General features: G+C 54.7%; 1 protein-coding gene across 1 annotated transcript; it reads right to left on the bottom strand.

Annotated features, from left to right (window-relative positions):
• Positions 1 to 4022: 4022 nt before the first annotated feature.
• Positions 4023 to 13682, bottom strand: LOC134419429 (epiplakin-like). Its single transcript, XM_063158640.1, has 3 exons — positions 13587 to 13682; positions 4351 to 7603; positions 4023 to 4290 (listed from the first exon to the last, which is right to left on the bottom strand). Exons 2-3 carry the CDS (start codon positions 7557 to 7559, stop codon positions 4023 to 4025), a joined length of 3477 nt encoding a protein of 1158 aa, XP_063014710.1. The 5' UTR covers positions 7560 to 7603; positions 13587 to 13682.
• Positions 13683 to 19274: the final 5592 nt, after the last annotated feature.

Raw genomic sequence — 19274 nt, 5'->3', positions numbered from 1 at the left:
GTTTATTGCACAGGGCCTGGGTGCAGGGCCCTGATGGGATTTGGGGTTTATTGCCAAGGGCCTGGGTGCAGGGCCCTGCTGGGATTTGGGGTTCATTGCAAAGGGCCTGGGTGCAGCGCCCTGCTGGGATTTGGGGTTTATTGCACAGGGCCTGGGTGCAGGGCCCTGATGGGATTTGGGGTTCATTGCAAAGGGCCTGGGTGCAGCGCCCTGATGGGATTTGGGGTTCATTGCAAAGGGCCTGGGTGCAGGGCCCTGCTGGGATTTGGGGTTCATTGCAGAGGGCCTGGGTGCAGGGCCCTGCTGGGATTTGGGGTTCATTGCAAAGGGCCTGGGTGCAGGGCCCTGCTGGGATTTGGGGTTTATTGCACAGGGCCTGGGTGCAGGGCCCTGCTGGGATTTGGGGTTTATTGCACAGGGCCTGGGTGCAGGGCCCTGCTGGGATTTGGGGTTTATTGCACAGGGCCTGGGTGCAGGGCCCTGATGGGATTTGGGGTTCATTGCAAAGGGCCTGGGTGCAGCGCCCTGATGGGATTTGGGGTTTATTGCAAAGGGCCTGGGTGCAGGGCCCTGCTGGGATTTGGGGTTTATTGCAAAGGGTCTGGGTGCAGGGCCCTGCTGGGATTTGGGGTTCATTGCAAAGGGCCTGGGTGCAGGGCCCTGCTGGGATTTGGGGTTCATTGCAAAGGGCCTGGGTGCAGGGCCCTGCTGGGAGCTGCAGCTACAGCCCAGAGCAGGCCTGAGAGAAGAGAGGGGGAGAGAGGATTAGAGGGTAAGAGGGTAAAAGGGGTAAGAGAGTAAAAGGCAAGAGCTAAGCCAGCAAGGTTCCTGTTACAATACAATAAATCTTCTTCTGTGTTGAATATTCTGATTCTCACTCACCGATCTAGTACAATACACAAATCCTATAGCATTTACATACAGCCTATAGGAATCACTACATTACCATACTGTGCTACATTTTAAACCCTAAAAACTCCTCTTTGGGCCCCTTCTGCCAAGCTGTAGGGTGTGCTCTGACCCCTGGAGCTGTCTGCAAGCAGAGGGTGTTGTTCCATCAAAAGGGGATTACCTTCAGCCAGCTACACCGTTGTTTACCCATTGTTCAGTAACTAAGGGATCTCAAAGCTTGCTTTCATTTCAATTTCGCTGATGGTTTCCATATTCTCAAAATCTTTTGCCAGACAATCATATTTATAAGGCTTTCCTGTTTCATCTTCCCCAGCACCTGGCTGCTCTCCTGCCCCTGGAGGCATTTCCAGAGGGGCAGAGGGTGCCAGGCAGGGCTCTGTGTGCCCCAGCTGTGGAGCAGGGGCAGAGGCAGAACTGAGGGAGGAGCAGAGCAGGAGCAGCTGTTCAGGACAGATGTGCAGGGAGATAAAACCGCCCAGGGCAGCCTTATCAGGGACCAGGAGTGGCTCTGCTCGGGCTGATGGAGGGGTTGGCATGTGAGAAAACGGGCTGGGACACACAGGAACGTTGGGGGCTGCAGGAAAAGGAGGGCAGGGCTGGCCTGGGAGTGCCCTGGCGGGTCTGGGAGCGTCTTGGTGGCCCCAGGAGTGCCCTGCTGGTCTGGCAGGGCCCTGCCGGCCCTGCCAAACCCTTCCATGGCTCCATGACTCTGATCATTCTGCAGGCAGAGCCGCTGTGGGCACTCCCTCTGCTGTCCCACCGTGCCCGTGGGCACGGTTTGGGATTTGCTGCTTTCCCGTTCCTTTTCCAGCAGCTCAGGTCCCGTCCTGGAACTTTCTCTGTCACCCCCTCCTGTACCACGGAGCCAAGGCGTTTTCTGGTGCCACATTCCCGCAGGGATGGGGTCAGTGCCGCATTCCCAGGGGATGGGGTCCCTGCAGTGCCACATTCCCATGGGATGGGGGTCCCTGCAGTGCCACATTCCCGCATGGATGGGGTCAGTGCCACATTCCCGTGGGATGGGGTCGGTGCCACATTCCCACAGGGATGGAGTTGGTGCCACATTCCCGCAGGGATGGGGTCAGTGCCACATTCCCATGGGATGGGGGTCCCTGTCCGACCTCCCCGTGCCCCGGGAGCGTTCGGAGCCGCTCCATCCCTCCCGTTATGCAACGAGCTCGTAACTATGCAAATGTATTCCGCTCCCGGCTCGCACAACCTCCTGTTTTCCTTCAGCTCCCGGCTCTCAAAACCTCCTGTTTGCTTTCAGCTCTCGGCTCTCAAAACCTCCTGTTTTCTTTCAGCCGCTTTTTTTGGAAATGCAGCGCTTCCTGTGGGAGAGCAGCCCGAGTCCCCGGAGCCATCCGGAGCCATCCGGAGCCACCCGGAGCTATGCCAGCCTCGGGCTGGGGTGGCACCGGGTCCCTGCAGAGGCACCCGGAGCCCTGCCAACCTCGGGTGGCATCGTGTCCCTACAGAGCCATCCGGAGCTGTGCCAGCTCCGGGCAGGAGTGGCACCGAGTCCCCGGAGCCATCAGGAGCTCTGCCAGCCTCCCTCAGGTGGCACCTAGTCTCCGGAACCCTGCCAGCCCCGGACAGGCTGCAGTGGCACCGGGTCCCTGCAGATCCCTCCCCGCCCTGGTTTTGAGCCCCCCGTCTGCATCCCGCAGCCCCCCGCGTGTCCTGGAGCCCGCAGCGCCCTGTCCGTGCCAGGAGCGGCGACACGGGGGCTGCAGTGACACCCTCAGAGCGGTCACACGGGGGCCACAATGTCACGGTCTGTGTCACCCTGGGGGCAGAGACACGGGGACCACAGTGCCACCCTCAGGGCAGTGACACGAGGGCCACAGCGTCACCCTGGGAACAGCGACACAGTGGCTGCAGTGCCACCATCTGTGCCGCCCTTGGGGCAGTGACACGGGGGCTGCAGTGCCACCATCTGTGCCACTCTCGGAGTGGTGACATGAGGACCGCAATGCCACCCTCAGGGCAGTGACACAGGGACCGCAGTGTCTCCATCTGTGCCACCCTCAGAGCAGTGACACAGTGGCTGCAGTGTCATCCTCAGGGCAGTGACACAGTGGTTGCAGTGTCACCCTCGGGGCAGTGACACGGGGGCCGCAGTGCCACCACCGGGGCAGTGACAGGGGGGCTGCAGTGTCACCCTCGGGGCAGTGACAGGGGGGCTGCAGTGCCACCATCTGTGCCACCCTCGGGGCAGTGACACGGGGGCTGCAGTGCCACCACCGGGGCAGTGACACAGTGACTGCAGTGGCACCCTTGGGGCAGTGACACGGGGGCTGCATGGCCACCCTCAGGGCAGTGACACGGGGGCTGCAGTGCCACCACCGGGGCAGTGACACGGGGGCTGCAGTGTCACCCTCGGGGCAGTGACATGGAGGCTGCAGTGCCACCATCTGTGCCACCCTCGGGGCAGTGACACGGGGATCACAGTCCCAAGGCTCCCGGACACCCCCCAATCCCCTCTGGGAAAGCTCTGCCGGGCAAAAGAAATCTCAGCACAGCCAGAGATGAAACAGCAGGAGTTTATCCGAGCTCCATATCAGCACATCCCACATCAGCACATCCCACATGAGCACATCCAGGGATGGGACAACAGGAGTTTATCCCAGCCCCACATCCAGCACATCCCACATCCAGCACAGCCAGGTGAGACAGCAGGAGTGTATCCGAGCCCCACCCCGCCCCACACATGGGTTTGTCACCACAGGGACACATGGAGGGATCCGAGGAGCAAAGCCCCACGAGTACCCAGGACCCTGCTGTGCCGGGATCACGGTCAGTGGTGGGACACATGGAGGGACATGAGGAGCAAAGTCCCAGTGGATCTCAGGACCCTGCTGCGCCGGGGCTGGGTCAGTGGTGGGACACACAGACGAGTCTGAGGAACAAAGTCCCATGGGTGCCCAGGACCCTGCTGTGCCGGGATCACGGTCAGAGGTGGGACACACAGAGGGACCCAAGGAACAAAGTCCCACCAGATCCCAGGACGCTCCTGTGCTGGGGCCAGGTCAGTGGTGGGACACACAGAGGGACATGAGGAGCAAAGTCCCAGTGGATCTCAGGACCCTGCTGTGCTGGGATCTCGGTCAGTGGTGCCGGGGCCGGCTCTGCTCCAGCCGGGGCCCGGTGGTGATGGTGGTGGTGATGGTGATCCTGTTCACCGTCAGCCCTCCCGAGGGGTAGGTGTCCAGACATGCCTCCCGTTTGTACTCGGACACCTGCTTGGAGGAGAGCAGCTCCCACACGGACACCCGGCGCTCCTGGGCCGGGTCACAGGTGATGTAGGAGCCCTCGGAGCGCAGCAGGTCCATGGTGTGCGCGGGGAGGGCCCTGAGGTGCTGCTCCAGGCTCTGGCTGGCCAGGCTGCTGGTGGTGCTGAGCAGCTCCTGGATGGGGAGGGTCCCGCCACGGTACAGCTCCAGAAGCTCCTGCCGCTTCTCCTCGGGGATGTGCTCAGAGAAGAGCAGGTCCCACAGGGAGGTCTCTGTGCCCTGGAATTCCCCCACTGCCACCTCGGCTCTGGTGGCCTTCAGGGTCTCCTCCCAGGCCCCATCCCCATCCAGGGCAGTGGGTTCAGCCTCTGTGGCCACTGGCTCAGCCCTGGGACCACCCACAGGTGCTGCTCTCTCTGCTCTCTCTGCTGCTGCTGTCCTGGTGACAATGGTGGTGACAACGGTCCTCACCTGCTCCAGGCTCAGCCCTCCTGCCTCGTAGAGCTCCAGCACCTCCCTCCTGTTCTCCTGGGGGATGTAGCGGGAGTGCAGCAGGTCCCACAGGGACACCTGCCTGCCCTGGAACTCTGGAGCCTCCACGTGGACCATTGTGGTTTTCAGGGTTGTTTTCCAGGCTTCCTCTTTGGGATGGTGGTCACTTTCCTGTCCTGCTGCTGTCACAGGATCCTTGCCGGAACTCTTGACTGAAATTTGGAATTTCCTGCCTGCAGATTCATTTTTCTTGATGAGAGTGGTGACCACAAGCATTAACTGCTCCAAGGGCAGTGTCCCCCCACGGTACAGCTCCAGCAGCTCCTGACGCTTCTCCTCGGGGATGTAATCAGAGAATAGCATCTCCCACAAGGAAGTCTGTCCATCCTGGAACTCCCCCACTGACACCTCGGCTCTGGTGGCCTTCAGGGTCTCCTCCCAGGCCCCATCCCCATCCAGGGCAGTGGGTTCAGCCTCTGTGGCCACCGGCTCTGCCCTGGGACCACCCACAGGTGCTGCTGTCTCTGCTCTCTCTGCTCTCTCTGCTGCTGCTATCCTGGTGACAATGGTCCTCACCTGCTCCAGGCTCAGCTCTCCTGCCTCGTAGAGCTCCAGCACCTCCCTCCTGTTCTCCTGGGGGATGTAATGGGAGTGCAGCAGGTCCCACAGGGACACCTGCCTGCCCTGGAACTCTGGAGCCTCCACGTGAACCATTGTGGTTTTCAGGGTTGTTTTCCAGGCTTCCTCTTTGGGATGGTGGTCACTTTCCTGTTCTGCTGCTGTCACAGGATCCTTGCTGGAACTCTTGACTGAAATTTGGAATTTCCTGCCTGCAGATTCATTTTTCTTGATGAGAGTGGTGACCACAAGCATTAACTGCTCCAAGGGCAGTGTCCCCCCACGGTACAGCTCCAGCAGCTCCTGACGCTTCTCCTCGGGGATGTAATCAGAGAATAGCATCTCCCACAAGGAAGTCTGTCCATCCTGGAACTCCCCCACTGACACCTCGGCTCTGGTGGCCTTCAGGGTCTCCTCCCAGGCCCCATCCCCATCCAGGGCAGTGGGTTCAGCCTCTGTGGCCACTGGCTCTGCCCTGGGACCACCCACAGGTGCTGCTCTCTCTGCTCTCTCTGCTGCTGCTGTCCTGGTGACAATGGTGGTGACAATGGTCCTCACCTGCTCCAGGCTCAGCTCTCCTGCCTCGTAGAGCTCCAGCAGCTCCCTCCTGTTCTCCTGGGGGATGTAATGGGAGTGCAGCAGGTCCCACAGGGACACCTGCCTGCCCTGGAACTCTGGAGCCTCCACGTGGACCATTGTGGTTTTCAGGGTTGTTTTCCAGGCTTCCTCTCTGGGAGGTTTGTCATCACCCTCCTCTCCTGCTGCTGTCACAGGATCCTTGCTGGAACTCTTGACTGTAATGTGCAATTTCCTGCCTGCAGATTCTTTTTTCCTAATCAGAGTGCTGACAACAGTTGTCATCTGCTCCAGAGTTAATAACCTCTCATGGTACAGGTCCAGCAGCTCCTCCCTCTTCTCCTCGGAGATGTAATCGGAGAAGATCAGGTCCCACAGGGACACCTGCTGTCCCTGCAGCTCCCCAGCCGGCACACTGATGGTGGTGCACCTCAGGACCTCATCCAGGTGTTCTGAACAATCCTTTCCACCCTCCCCAGCCGCTGGCACTGCCCTGTGTATGCCCCTGGTGCTCACCACCCGCGCGGCGTTCGCGGCCTCTGTCCGGTTCACCATGGTGGTGACCACGGCGCCCACCTGCTCCGTGCTCAGTATCCCTGCCCTATACAGCTCCAGCAGCTCCTGACGCTTGTCCTGAGGGATGTATCTGGAGAAGAGCAGGTCCAGCACAGACACGTTTTGCCCCCGGAACTCCCCAGCAGTAACACGGACCGTCATGGACTTGAGGGACTTCCTCAGCTGCTGCTCCTGGGCCTGCGTGTCCTGAGCTGGGGGTGACGCCCTCGCCTCGTTGTTGGGTTTGGCTGTGGGTGAGTCCAGAGCCCCGCTGTCCCTTTCTGCTGCCGTGATGGTGGCGGTGAGGACCTCGATCATCTGTGCAGTGCTCACTGCCCCCGCCTTGTATCTCCTGAGCAGCTTCTCTCTCTGGTGCTCGGGGATGTAGCGGGAGAAGAGGAGCTCCCAGACGGTGACGCTCTGGCCCTGGAAGAGCCCCACAGCCAGCGTGGTGCGGGCGGCCTGCAGGGCTCTGCGGGCATCCTCGCTCAGCTGGTAGAGCACAGAGCCCTTGTCCATCAGCTGCAGCATCAGCAGCCCCGTGTCTGGGTCGGGCACGCAGCGGCGCAGCAGCTGCAGGTAGGTCAGGTTCTCGTGGGTGTTGGGGTCGAAGCAAGTCCTCGTTTGATTCTCGGGGTTGGAAAGGATCTGGTTCATCTCTTCATCGAAGTAGCCACGCTTGTAGGCCACCTCCACGGGGACACGGTGGCCGCTTGTGGGGTCGATGATGCCGCCGGTGGCGATCTGGGCCTGCAGCAGGCGGATGCCGTGGTCCCTGACGATCAGCCCCTTATGCATGGCCTGGAACAGGGAGATCCTGTGGCCCGTGTAGGGCTCTGTGTACCCAGTCACGGCTCCCTCAGCCGACAGCAGCTTCTCGTAGAAGTCGTGGCCCACAAGCCCCCGAGCCAGCGCCTCTGTCACCGAGAGCCGCGCGGCGCTGCCCGGGTCCGTGAGCAGCCCCGAGGCCGCCTGCGCCTCCAGCAGCACCAGCGCCGTGCCCGGGCTCAGCATGCCCCTCACCATGGCCTCGTGGATGCTCAGCTTCTTCCCCTTGGCCTGCAGGAAGACTCCGGCGATGAAGCTGCCGCCACTGTCCCCGTCCATCTCCTTGTGCTCACCTGGGCTGCTCTGCTCGTTGTTTTTGGAGCATCCACTCATCTTCCTCATTGTCTCTGGGGAGGAATCCTGCTCCTGTGGCGTGCTGGGCGTGTCTGGGGAGGGAGTGAGACATAAACTTTAAGTAATTTATAGATTTTAGAGGAGCTAAGATTTTAGTTAAAGATAAGATTTATTGGAGTTGATTAAAATAAATGGGTAGGCCTTGATGAAGTTAAGAGTTAGTAGTTAACTAATAACTGATTGTTTGTCAATGCAATGTTTGGTTAGCTGGGTTTATAATGAAGAATATAGAAACTGATAAATAACTTTTAGAACATAAGATAATTGTGGCCTCCTCTGTTCGGAAACCAGTTGAAGATGGGGAATGGGAGTTCTACCATTGGGTTCATTTGTCAGATTTGCATTGAAAAGGTAGAAAGGTCAGAACAAGGAAGACTTAATTTATTTCCTCATTTCGGGACCCCTCCCCATGAAAGGGACTACCGACTCATTTCAAGGAACAAACTGTGCATGCTTAATGGCTTTTGAACTAATTACCATGATTAATACCTTTTGAACTAATTAGCATAGGAAGCGGGGAATGGGATGTATCAAAGTCATGAATATGTATTTGTATTTTGGGTATTCAGTACTTGTATAGATAAAAGGGCTCTGTAATCACCTGTAAATTGTGTGTATTTGGGAGCTATCCCACAATAAACAAACACTTTCTAACTATAAGCTTTCAGAGAGTTTTTGGATATCAAAATCCATAGATCAATATCCATACTGGGAATGGGATGTACCAAAGTCATGAATGTGTATTTGTGTTTTGGGTATTCAGTACTTGTATAGATAAAAGGACTCTTTAATCACCTGTAAATTAACACTTGTACAGATAAAAGGGCTCTGTAATCACCTGTAAGTTGCAATGTATATTTGGGAGCTATCCCACAATAAACACACACTTTCTAACTCTAAACTGGGAGAGGTTTTGGATATCGGTACTGGATCAGTATCTATATTTTTTAATAAATCAGGAGGAACAGAGAGAGTCTCTGGTAAGTCACAAATCCCTGTGTGGGTTTCACAATGGGGTCCCCACAGAAAAGAGGGGATATTGGGAAATGTGAGGGTCCCTCTGACTTTGCTGGGGATCCCCAAATTTCCTGTGTCCCCCTCCCCAGATCTGAACCCCTGACTATTTGGGGACCAGCAGCATTTATTGTGGGCTCCCCGAGGGTGGGGAAGGGCTTGGGAGAGTTTTTGGGGTCCCCAGGAGGGCCAGAGAGACCCTTGGGGGATGTGGGGGTCACTCTGGCTTTTCTGGGACCCCCAAATTCACGTTGCCCCCTCCCTAAATTGGAACACGGGAGCACAGCAGTGTTTATTGAGGCAGCTCTGGGGGGGCTCAGGGTGGGGGAAGCCCCTCCCTGGAGGGAGCCCAGGAGAAGCAGGGAGGGGCATCGGGGCCTTTGCTGCCCCCTCAGAGCAGCCCAGGGTGCAGCTGGGGTGGGCAGAGACCTCTGAGGGCAGGGCACGGGTTGGTGACAGACACTCAGCACACAGAGAATCACCATCTCAGCAGCAGGGGCACCCTGCAGCCCCCCAGGGACCCCCTGCTCCCCCAGAGCCCCACACCTGTGCCCTCGGCCCCTCTCCTCTCCTGTTCCTGGGGGACACCACCACCACTTCCCTTTGGGCTGGTGCCAGCACGATTCAGGACCTTGCCTTGAGTTTTAACTCTCATATTTTCCTTGAGTTTTAACTTTCCTATTCTCCAGACTCTGTACTGCATTAGTAACTCTGAACTCCACATAAATGTCAGCAAGTTCTCCTCTGTCCCAGACACCTTTTTATGAAAATCCTTTCCTTAGTATTTTTCCTCCTGAGAAGCTGTGAGGCCTCAGGAACAAAGTGTAAACAATGATTATCTACTGCTGTGGAATGCAACAGGTGCATCTGTGATTGGTCTCATGTAGATGTTAAGAATTTAAGGCCAATCACAGCCAGCTGGCTTAAACACAGTGTCCCAGCCACAAACCTTTGTTACCATTCTTTCCTTTCTATTCTATTCTTAGCTTTGCTAGCCTTCTGAGATGAAACTTTTTCTTCTATTCTTTTAGTATAGTTTTAATGTAATATATATAATAAAATAATAAATCAAGTCTAATCCTCGTCTCTTCCTTCAACAGAAAACCCCTGTGACCACACTCCTCACAGCTCAGTCACACACAACAATCCTTTGCCAGCCGCACAACCAAGGGCACCCTCACAGCCTCAGGCCCAAAAAGTGCAAACAAAAGCGAATTGAGGAGAGCAAGCTGGGAGGATGTGGCTGCATAACCTGTAATTGGAGCTGTAATTGGACAATTAGCCCCAATATGCAAACGAACCCAAACTTATAAAAGAGTGAAAAGTCATGACCCATCATCCACCTGGGGTGTAGCCACGGCTGGGCTCTGGCACTGCCCAAGGTGTGTCCTTTGAAGGCCCTTTAATAAATACCTGCTTTATTTAACCCAGTCTGGCCTCTGTCCTGGGGATGGTGGGACACAGGGCACAGCCCGGGTGTGTGTGTGGATGCTCCTGGGGGCTGTGTGATCCCACACCACCCTGGCACTCCACAGGGCACGGGAATGGTCTTAGGGATGGATGAGAGGCTGTTCAGACCTGGGGGCAGCAGCAGGAGCTGAGGGAGAGCTTTGCCCTGGCTCTGGGCTCTCTCTCTGGGTTCTCTGGGTCTCTGCTTTTTCCAAGGCCACTGTGCAGGTAGAGACCCCTGTCACAGACATCTTTTATGGAAAATACTTTCTTTAGGATTTCTTCCTCCTGAGAATCTGAGAGGCCTCAGGAACAAGATGTAAACATCGATTATCTGCTGATGTGGAATGCAACAGGTAAATCTTTGATTGGCCCATGTTAGATGTTTCTAATTAATGACCAATCACAGCCCAGCTGGCTCAGAAAGAGAGCCGAGCCACAAACCTTTGTTGTAATTTTTTGCTATTCTCTTCTTAGCTGGCCTTCTGAAGAAGTCCTTTCTTCTATTCTTTTAGCATAATTTTAATGTAATATATATCATAAAATAATAAATCAGCCTTCTGAAACATGGAGTCAGATCCTCATCTCTTCCCTCATCCAAGAACCCCTGTGAACACCATCACAGACCCCAAAACCCCATCCTGTCACCCTCCTGTCCTACAAAACCAGGCTCTGTGTTATTTAATGAAGAAATCACAGATGCATCATGGAATCCCAGGATAATCTGGGTGGGAAGAGGCCTTAAAACCCATCTGGTCCCAGCCCCTGCCACAGGCAGGGATGCCACCCACTCCCAGGATGTCTCACGTTGTCACCTGGTCCTCTGCAAACACACTCCCAGCATCTCCAGCACGGTGCAGCAGCGATGAGGCCACAGCCTCGTAAAAGCAGCAGAATCGAAACCCAGAGGATCTCCTGGGGAACACCCATGGCCCGTAAACTCCTCTGAGTGACACTAATGACACGTTATCAGGGTCACAGCTCCAGTCCCTGGCTGTTTACTGAGCACTGGGGATGTCTCTGAGTCACTGCTTTGATCCATTGAATCCTGGATTGATGCTGGGGCGGAGGCACCGCGGTGGGGCTGGGATTCACCCACAGCCCCAGCCCAGCCCCTGCTGTCCGGGTCATCCTACTCACCATCATTCCACCAGCGGTCTCCTGGATAGTCCCTCAGCCCAAAGCAACCTATGGACTCCCTTGGCCAAAGCCCTTGGACAAGATCACATCTGTCTCTCCACAGACAAGATGAAAACCATGGTGAATGACATCAAGAGAGAAACTGACAGCTGGCTGAGAGGACTGTTCAAAGGCTGGGGACTCGGGCTGGTTGGGGTCTGTTCTGAAAACTGTGATTTTAGTATTGTTTATTCTAGTTGTTGTTATTGTCGTTGTTAGCATTGTTTTCGGGCTAATCAAACGCATGGTTCTCAAGTTAATTTCAAGCTCATCTCCCCCTCCTGAGGTCTACCATTTGGAAGCCCTCAGTGCTCCAATGGATGACATGGAAGCCTCAGTGGAAAACTGACATGGAAGCCTCAGTGGAAAACAGTGACCTGCCTGAAGCAGAGGAACCGATTTACCAACCAGGTAAGGAGGGAGAAGTCTCAGGGGACAAGTGACACCTGGATGGCCCAATGTCCCCAGGGCTGAGAGGCATCTTTTGAACTCTGCCAATCACACAACGCCCTTGCTGGAATGCCAAGATTGACGGACAGCACTCAGCAGGGGCAAGGGAGGGGAAGGGAGAGGGTATTGGCACACCTGGGGAAAGAACCGGGATACTGAGACAGGCTATTACATCACACTGCAACATCCAGGGACCCTCCCCGTGGCTCTGTCCCACTCCTGTCCATCCCTGCCCAGCTCCGAGGGTGCAGGGGAGGTGATGGGCTGGCTGTGCCACCTGCCAGGGTGGCACTGGGTCCTGGAGAGCGATGTCATCCCCTGGTGCAGAGGGAGGTGATGGGCTGGCTGTGCTGCCTGCTGGGGTGGCACTGCCCACTGGAGCGTGGTGTCAGTGATCCAGTGATTCCCACTGCTCCAGCCCACTGCTCCAGCCCACTGCTCCAGCCCTGGATCCAGCGATTCCCACTGCTCCAGTGATTCCCACTGCTCCAAACCCTGGATCCACTGATCCCCACTCCTCTGACCGTAGATCCAGTGATTCCCACTGCTCCAGTGATTCCCACTGCTCCAGTGATTCCCACTCCTCCGACCCTAGATTCAGCGATTCCCACTGCTCCAAACCCTGGATCCAGTGATTCCCACTGCTCCAGTGATTCCCACTCCTCTGACCCTAGATCCAGTGATTCCCACTGCTCCAGCCCTGGATCCAGTGATTCCCACTGCTCCAGCCCTGGATCCCAGTGATTCCCACTGCTCTAAACCCTGGATCTCAGTGATTTCCCCTGCTCCAGCCCTAGATCCAAGTGATTCCCACTGCTCCACCCCTAGATCCAGCGATTCCCACTGCTCCAAACCCTGGATCCAGTGATTCCCACTGCTCCAGCCCTGGATCCAGTGATTCCCACTGCTCCAGTGATTCCCACTCCTCTGACCGTAGATCCAGTGATTCCCATTGCCCCAGCCCTGTATCCAGTGATTCCCACTGCTCCCGCGATTCCAACTGCTCTGAACCCTGGATCCCAGTGATTCCCACAGCTCCAGCCCTGGATCCCAGCGATTCCCCCTGGATCCAGTGACACCTTTGTAGGACACGGCTGTCGTGTGAACACCCTGCACCGCCAGCCCGTTTCCCAGCCGCAGCCTGTCATTAGCAGCTCTCATTAGCAGCTCTCTAATCAGCCTCCGGGGCCGGGGCTGGGCTGCACTCGCAGCTCCCGGGGCTGGCTCGGCCAGGAGGCTCCAGTGGGAGCGGTTTTATAGCCGGGGCCAGCCGGGGTGGCCCCAAAACAAGGGGGTCCCCAGCCTATAACTGCCCCGGGGACAGAAATCACACCAGTACCCCCAGTACAGCGCTGGGGACAGAAATCACACCAGTGCCCCCCAGTACACCACTGAGGAGGGAAATCACACCAGTGCCCCCAGTACAGCCCAGCTCCTGCCCACTGCCTTCTCTCCAGGCTCCTGGCCAAGCCCCACTGCTGCAGCCCCGGATCCCAGTGATTCCCATTGCTCCAGTGATTCCCACTGCTCCAGCCCTGGATCCCAGTGATTCCCACTGCTCCAGTGATTCCCACTGCTCCAGCCCTGGATCCCAGTGATTCCCACTGCTCCAGCCCTGGATCCCAGTGATTCCCATTGCTCCAGTGATTCCCATTGCCCCAGCCCCGGATCCCAGTGATTCCCATTGCTCCAGTGATTCCCACTGCTCCAGCCCTGGATCCCAGCGATCTCCACCGTTCCAGCCGCAGTCCCGGGTTGGTCCCGCAGCTCCCTCTGTTTCCCTCCCGCATCCCAGCTCTGCTGAAGCACCGGCGACACAAAACGCGTCATGCAGAGCAGCAGCTCCCGCCAGCCCTGGTGCCACTCGGTCGCTTTGTCCCTTCCCAAAAAGGACCAGTTTCTGCCCGGAGATCTCCCGCTCACCGATCCCGGGAGTTTCAGCAGCTCTGCCCGGAGTTTGGGACCGGGGCGAGGTCCCCGCTGCCCGTGCAGGTCCCCTGTGGTGGCCTCGGTGACCCCAGGTGGGCTCTGTCCTCTGTCCTACCTCCTGGCCGTGAATCCAGAGCAGCTGGATCGCCGGCAGGCTCCGATGATGATGATCCTGATCCTGATCCTGATCCTGATCCTGATCCTGATCCTGATCCTCCTCCTCCTCCTCCTCCTCCCGCCGGCTCCCAGCCAGGTGAGCGGAGGCGCAGGTGCCCGATTTAAATCCTGCCCTTCCCTGCCCCTGGGGACGGCAGGGAGCCCTGCCCCGTGCTGGGTGGCCCTGCCCTGGGCTGGCACAAGGGAGCAGAGCTGGAACACTGACCTGGACTGGCCACCGAGCCCCCCAGCTCTTCTAATGCCTGCTTTAGCAGCAGGTGCTGTCACAGTGAGCGTTCCCACGCCACACGGGCCACCTTCAGGGTGTGATGGAATGTCCTGACAAACCCTGTCTCCACAAATGAGCCATTACCCCTTTGGCAATTGTTGTGGTCAGCCTCAGAAAGCACATCCCAGCTGTTTGAGTGATTACACCAAAAACTTAAATTTCTGTATGCAAAATATTGGGGAGTAGCATTGTGCTTTGGAGGATCACCTTCTCTCCAATCGTTCACTGTAAACATAAAGCAAAAGTCCTGTCAACCTCAACAACAGGTGTCTGTGCCTCGCTATGTGTGACTGCCCCTGTGGGCTCCTGTGTGATTCCACGCACCTGGAACAGGGTCCTGTGTGACCCTGTGTGTGACTGTGTGTGACTGTGTGTCTGACCCTGTGTGTGTGACTGCCCCTGTGGGCTCCTGTGTGATTCCACGCACCTGGAATAGGGTCCTGTGTGACCCTGTGTGTGACTGTGGCTGTGGTGTGACCCTGTGCAGGTCCCTGCTGTGACAGTGTGACCTTATGTGTGACCGTGTGACCCTATGTGTCACTGTGTGACCTTGTGCAGGTCCCTGCAGTGACTCCCCATGCAGGTGACTCTCCTGTGACTGTCCCGTGAGCCTGGACACACAGGACAATGTATGTGTGAGTCATGGGTGGCTCCCCGTGCGTGGGGACATAGGTGACACACGGAAAGCCGCTCACACCCAGGTGTGCCCGTGTCCCGCGTGGCTCGGTGCCTGCCCCGGGGGACACAGGTGACACATGGAAAGCTGCCCTCACCCAGGTGTGCCCCTGTCCTGCATGGCTCATGGCTCGGTGCCTGCCCCGGTGGCAGGAGGGGTGCGTGCCCCGGCCCTGCCTGTCCGTCTGTCCTGCTCCGGTGGCAGGCGGGGCTGCGTGCCCCGGCCCTGCCGGTCCGTCTGTCCTGCTCCGGAGCGCATTCCTGCCGGCGTGGGCGCTCCCCAGACCGGCTGAGCGGCTCCCGAGAGCTTCTCCCTGTGACTCACCGGGAGGGGGCTCGGCTGCGGGGAGCGCACCTGGCCCAGGTACCCTGTCCTGAGGGGGTGGCAGCTCCGGGACCCTGCGGGGAGGGCACCTGGCCCAGGTACCCTGTGCTGTCCTGGGTGGGGGAAGGTAACGCCAGGACCCGGCAGGGAGCGCACCTGGCCCAGGTACCCTGTGCTGTCCTGGGGGGTGATGGCTCCAGGACGCACCTGGCCCAGGTACCCTGTGCTGTCCTGGGTGGGGGAAGGTGACTCCAGGACCCCGCGGGGAGCACACCTGGCCCAGGTACCCTGTCCTGTCCTGGCGGGAGGTGGCTCCAGGACCCACTCCCGAGGCTTTGCTCCCCACTCTGGAGCCCTTCCCAGGCTGACATCTGCTCCCAGCTCAGGAAATTCTCTCAGGAAAATGTTTCTGAGCAAAATTTTAAATGTTTTGCTCAGAAGGAGCTGAAGCATTTTCCTTATTTGGGTTTTTACGCTAAATAAAATTTAAGTTGTTAGATCCTCAGGAAAATGTTAAGAATGAGCATGTTTCTGGGCAAAATTTTAAATGTTTCACTCAGAAGAAGATGAAGCATTTTCATGAAATAACTTATTTGGGTTTTTCTGATAAATAAAATTTAAATTGTTAGATCTTCATATATAAATGACATAACTGAGTTCTAGGTGAAATATTTGCCAACCCTTTTTACTCTGAGCTAGGAAGAACTATTTCCAACTACATATTTTTACAATCAAGAGAAGAAATGTAAACAGAAGTGATATAGCTTTTTGTATTCATTTTCATAAAAGAATTTATTTGGATTTTTCTGCTAAATAAAATTTAAATTGTTTGATCTTCATATGTAAATTTGACGCAACTGAGTTCTAGGTGAAATATTTGCCAACAGTTTTTACTCTGAGCTAGGAAAAACTATTTCCACTACATATTTTTTAATGAAAAGAAGATAGGTAAATAGAAGGGATATATCTTTTGTATTAATTAAGAATCAGCAGCTCTAGGTCAGAAAACAACAAGGCTTCTTAAATCTTTTGTAGCCATAATTGCAGCATAACTGGAACTTCACTAATTGCGTTTCTCTTGTCATGGGCAGAGAGCGACAGGACAAGGGGTGGGGCAGGTTTTAACTGAAAGAGGGGATTGATTTAGAGGAGATATTGGGAAAAAATCCTTCCCTGTGAGGGTGGGCAGGCCCTGGCAGAAATTTCCTGAACCACCTGTGGCTGCCCCATCCCTGGAAGTGACCAAGGCCAGGCTGGATGGGGCTTGGACCCCTGAGGTTCCTCACACGGGGCACCAGCTGTGGGGGTCCCAGTTGTGGGGGTCCCAGTTGTGGGTTTCTCTGAGGCTGGATTGAAGGCACTTGAGACAGTAATCCATGTTCAGACTCAGGTGTTTATTATTTCTTACCAGTAAAATGGTCTCACAACCATGATTTCAGCAGCCTGTCATTAGAAGGCACAAAATGGCCAACAATCTCTTGGTACAAGGTCTTTTAAGACTAAACTATCCAATTAAGAACTGACACCTGGATTATTTCCCTTTCAACCCAATAACTGATCCCGCAGAGCCCACAATGCGGACTTTTCTGCCCAATTACAAAATACCACCCAAACCCATGAGGAAGAAACCCAGGACGACACCCTGTGCCCTCCATCTTGCTTCCATCCACAGCACACTAAAAATCCCAAAACCTCAATTTCTCACCAAGTGATACACCTACACTGCTCTCTATAATCTATTTCACACTTTTGGATTACATTGGGATATTGGGAATATACTTGGGGATTTGGGGATATTGGGATATTTCTGGTAGAGGGCACAGAGAGGGGCACAGAGCCCTGGGGTGAAAAACTCCAATCACTTGTTTTTAGAATTTCAAAAGTTTAATAGTAATAAAATGGTTATAAAAATAGTAATGTAATTAAAGTAATAATAATTTGGACAATTAGGATTTAGGATAATATGAGACAATAAAAACAAAGAGTTAGGGACAGTCTGGGTACCTCTTTCTGGGCAAAATAAGCCCAAAAAAGGACCCACGTTAGCAGAGGATTAACCCTTAAAAGCAACAGCCTGTTGCATATTCATACTCCTCATCCATGATGCATAAATTCCATTCAAACACAGGATTCTGTCTGGGCAGTGTCAGCTGCTTCCTCTGAATCCTGACGGCTCTTCAGGGCTGAGTGAGGCAGGAAGAAGTTCGTTTGTTCTGATGATGGAGCAATAAATACTTTTTCTCTGAAAGATTTAGATGTCCTGTGGCTGCTCTCTGGTGCGAGTCCTCTCTTTTAAAAAAGTATCTTACACAGCACAGTTTCTATTTTAACATTATGTCATAACCTAAAACCGTATTCAACACACTACTTAAGAAAATTAACACAGCATCACTTTCTAACATAACACATATAACATTGTTTTTAATATTTCCCAAAAGCCAATAATAAAATTCACGTTTTTCACCCCCGGGATGCCCCCGGGCTCCCTGGCTCACCTGCAGCTGCCCGGGAGCCTGGCACAGACACACCTGGGCCCGGGCAGTGCCAGCCCTGCGGCCTCACCTGCCGGAAGGTGTGGGAGTCGTGGCTGGAGCACATCGGAGCCACATCAGAGGCTGGGAGATGCCTTTCCCAGGGATGGTTCAGCACTGGGGCGTCTGGGGAGGGTTTTCCTGCAGTGATTGATTTGGGAAACCTCCAGGGGTGGAGCTCAGGTGCTGACACTGCCACCGAATCCCTTCCAGCTGGTGCTGGGGATGCCTCAGGTTTTGGCTCTTCTATTTTTCACATTCTGTGCTGCTTTTCTGTGGGTCTGGGCTTCATATTAGGAGATGGTGAGCTCTCTGCACAGAGCAGGGAGACAAAACAATTCCTGCTCTAGCTGGGGACCAAGGGCAAATGACCCAAATTTCAGGTCCAAGAGCACAAACACCGTGGGCTGGAGAGAGAAAAACAAGAAGGACGGGACTTCATGGGCTAAAGCTGTAATTGGACAATTAGCTCCAATATGCAAATGGACCAAAACTTATGAAAGTGTGAGACCCCATGTGCTGTTGTCCATTTTTGTGGCCATTTTGGATCCAAATCTCAGCCCCAAGTGTGACAGTGGTCACAAGGGTTTTCAGGGTGAGAGAGAGGCGAGAATGTTGACATCATGTTCAGAAGGCTTGATTTATTATTTTATGATATATATTCTACATTATGACTATACTAAAAGGAATAGAAAGGAAAAGTTCTCAGAAGGGTAGCTAAGCTAAGAATAGAATAGAAAAGCAACGAATAACAAAGATCTGTCTCTCGGCGGAGAGAAAGACCCAGCTCTGCCGTGAGTGGTCAGTAAATCCAAACATCCACAGGAGACCAATCATGGATCCACCTGTTGCATTCCACAGCAGCAGATAACCATTGTTTACACTTTGTTGCTGAAACTTCTCAGCTTCAGCAGGAAAAAATCCTAAGAAAGGATTTTAATGAAAAGATGTCTGTGACACCCCAAGAGCACAAACAACATGGGCTGGAGAGAGAAAAACAAGACGGATGGGACTGCATGTACTAAAGTTGTAATTGGACAAATAGCTCCAATATGCTAACGGAGCAGAACTTATAAAATGTGAGACCCCCATGAGCTGTTGTCCATTTTTGTGGCCATTTTGGGTTGTGCTGTCCAAGGTGGATCCATTGTGGCCCCTTAAAAAAATCCCAGCTTTATTCTTCAGCTTTGCCCAAGATGGATCCACTGAGGCCTCTTAATAAATCCCAACTTTATTATTCAGCTGTGTCTGGTTTCTGTTCTAGGCCAGCCTTCACAAGGCATCACTAGAGCACAGGTCCCCGAGCCCCTGTGGCTGCTGAGGCGTTTTCCTGAGGAGGGGGATGCACAGAGCCCTGCCTGCCCTGGGGGTGGCAGCCCCTGCCCCTGGAAATACCTGAGCACAGGCAGAGCATGGCAGAGCTCTGGTTAATCCACCCTCGGGGTGTGCCAGAGCGAAACGATAGTGAATGACCCCTGGGTATATGAACAGGGTGGTTTTAAAACAATGCGATTGTTTTATTCCATAAAATAAATTTTAATTTAATTTAGGTGCCAAGGAAGGATGTGACTGTCTCTGTTATTGTCTATAAAAATATAGAAGTCCATATTGCTTAAGAAAATATATAAGGAGAAAAGAAAGAAGGGAAGGAAGGAAGGAAGGAAGGAAGGAAGGAAGGAAGGAAGGAAGGAAGGAAGGAAGGAAGG

The sequence above is a fragment of the Melospiza melodia genome, chromosome 1 (genome assembly GCF_035770615.1).
Source record: "Melospiza melodia melodia isolate bMelMel2 chromosome 1, bMelMel2.pri, whole genome shotgun sequence".
Classification (NCBI taxonomy): domain Eukaryota; kingdom Metazoa; phylum Chordata; class Aves; order Passeriformes; family Passerellidae; genus Melospiza; species Melospiza melodia.
Note: the sequence above shows the minus strand (reverse complement) of the source record. Positions and strands in the feature narration are given on the sequence as shown.

Coding starts and splice junctions, on each gene's coding strand:
- LOC134419429 (XM_063158640.1), bottom strand. CDS start 7,559: ATGAGGAAGATGAGTGGATGCTCCAAAAACAACGAGCAGAGCAGCCCA. Junction 4,291..4,350: donor CGGCAGGAGCTTCTGGAGCT/GTACCGTGGCGG, acceptor CAGCCTGGCCAG/CCAGAGCCTGGAGCAGCACC.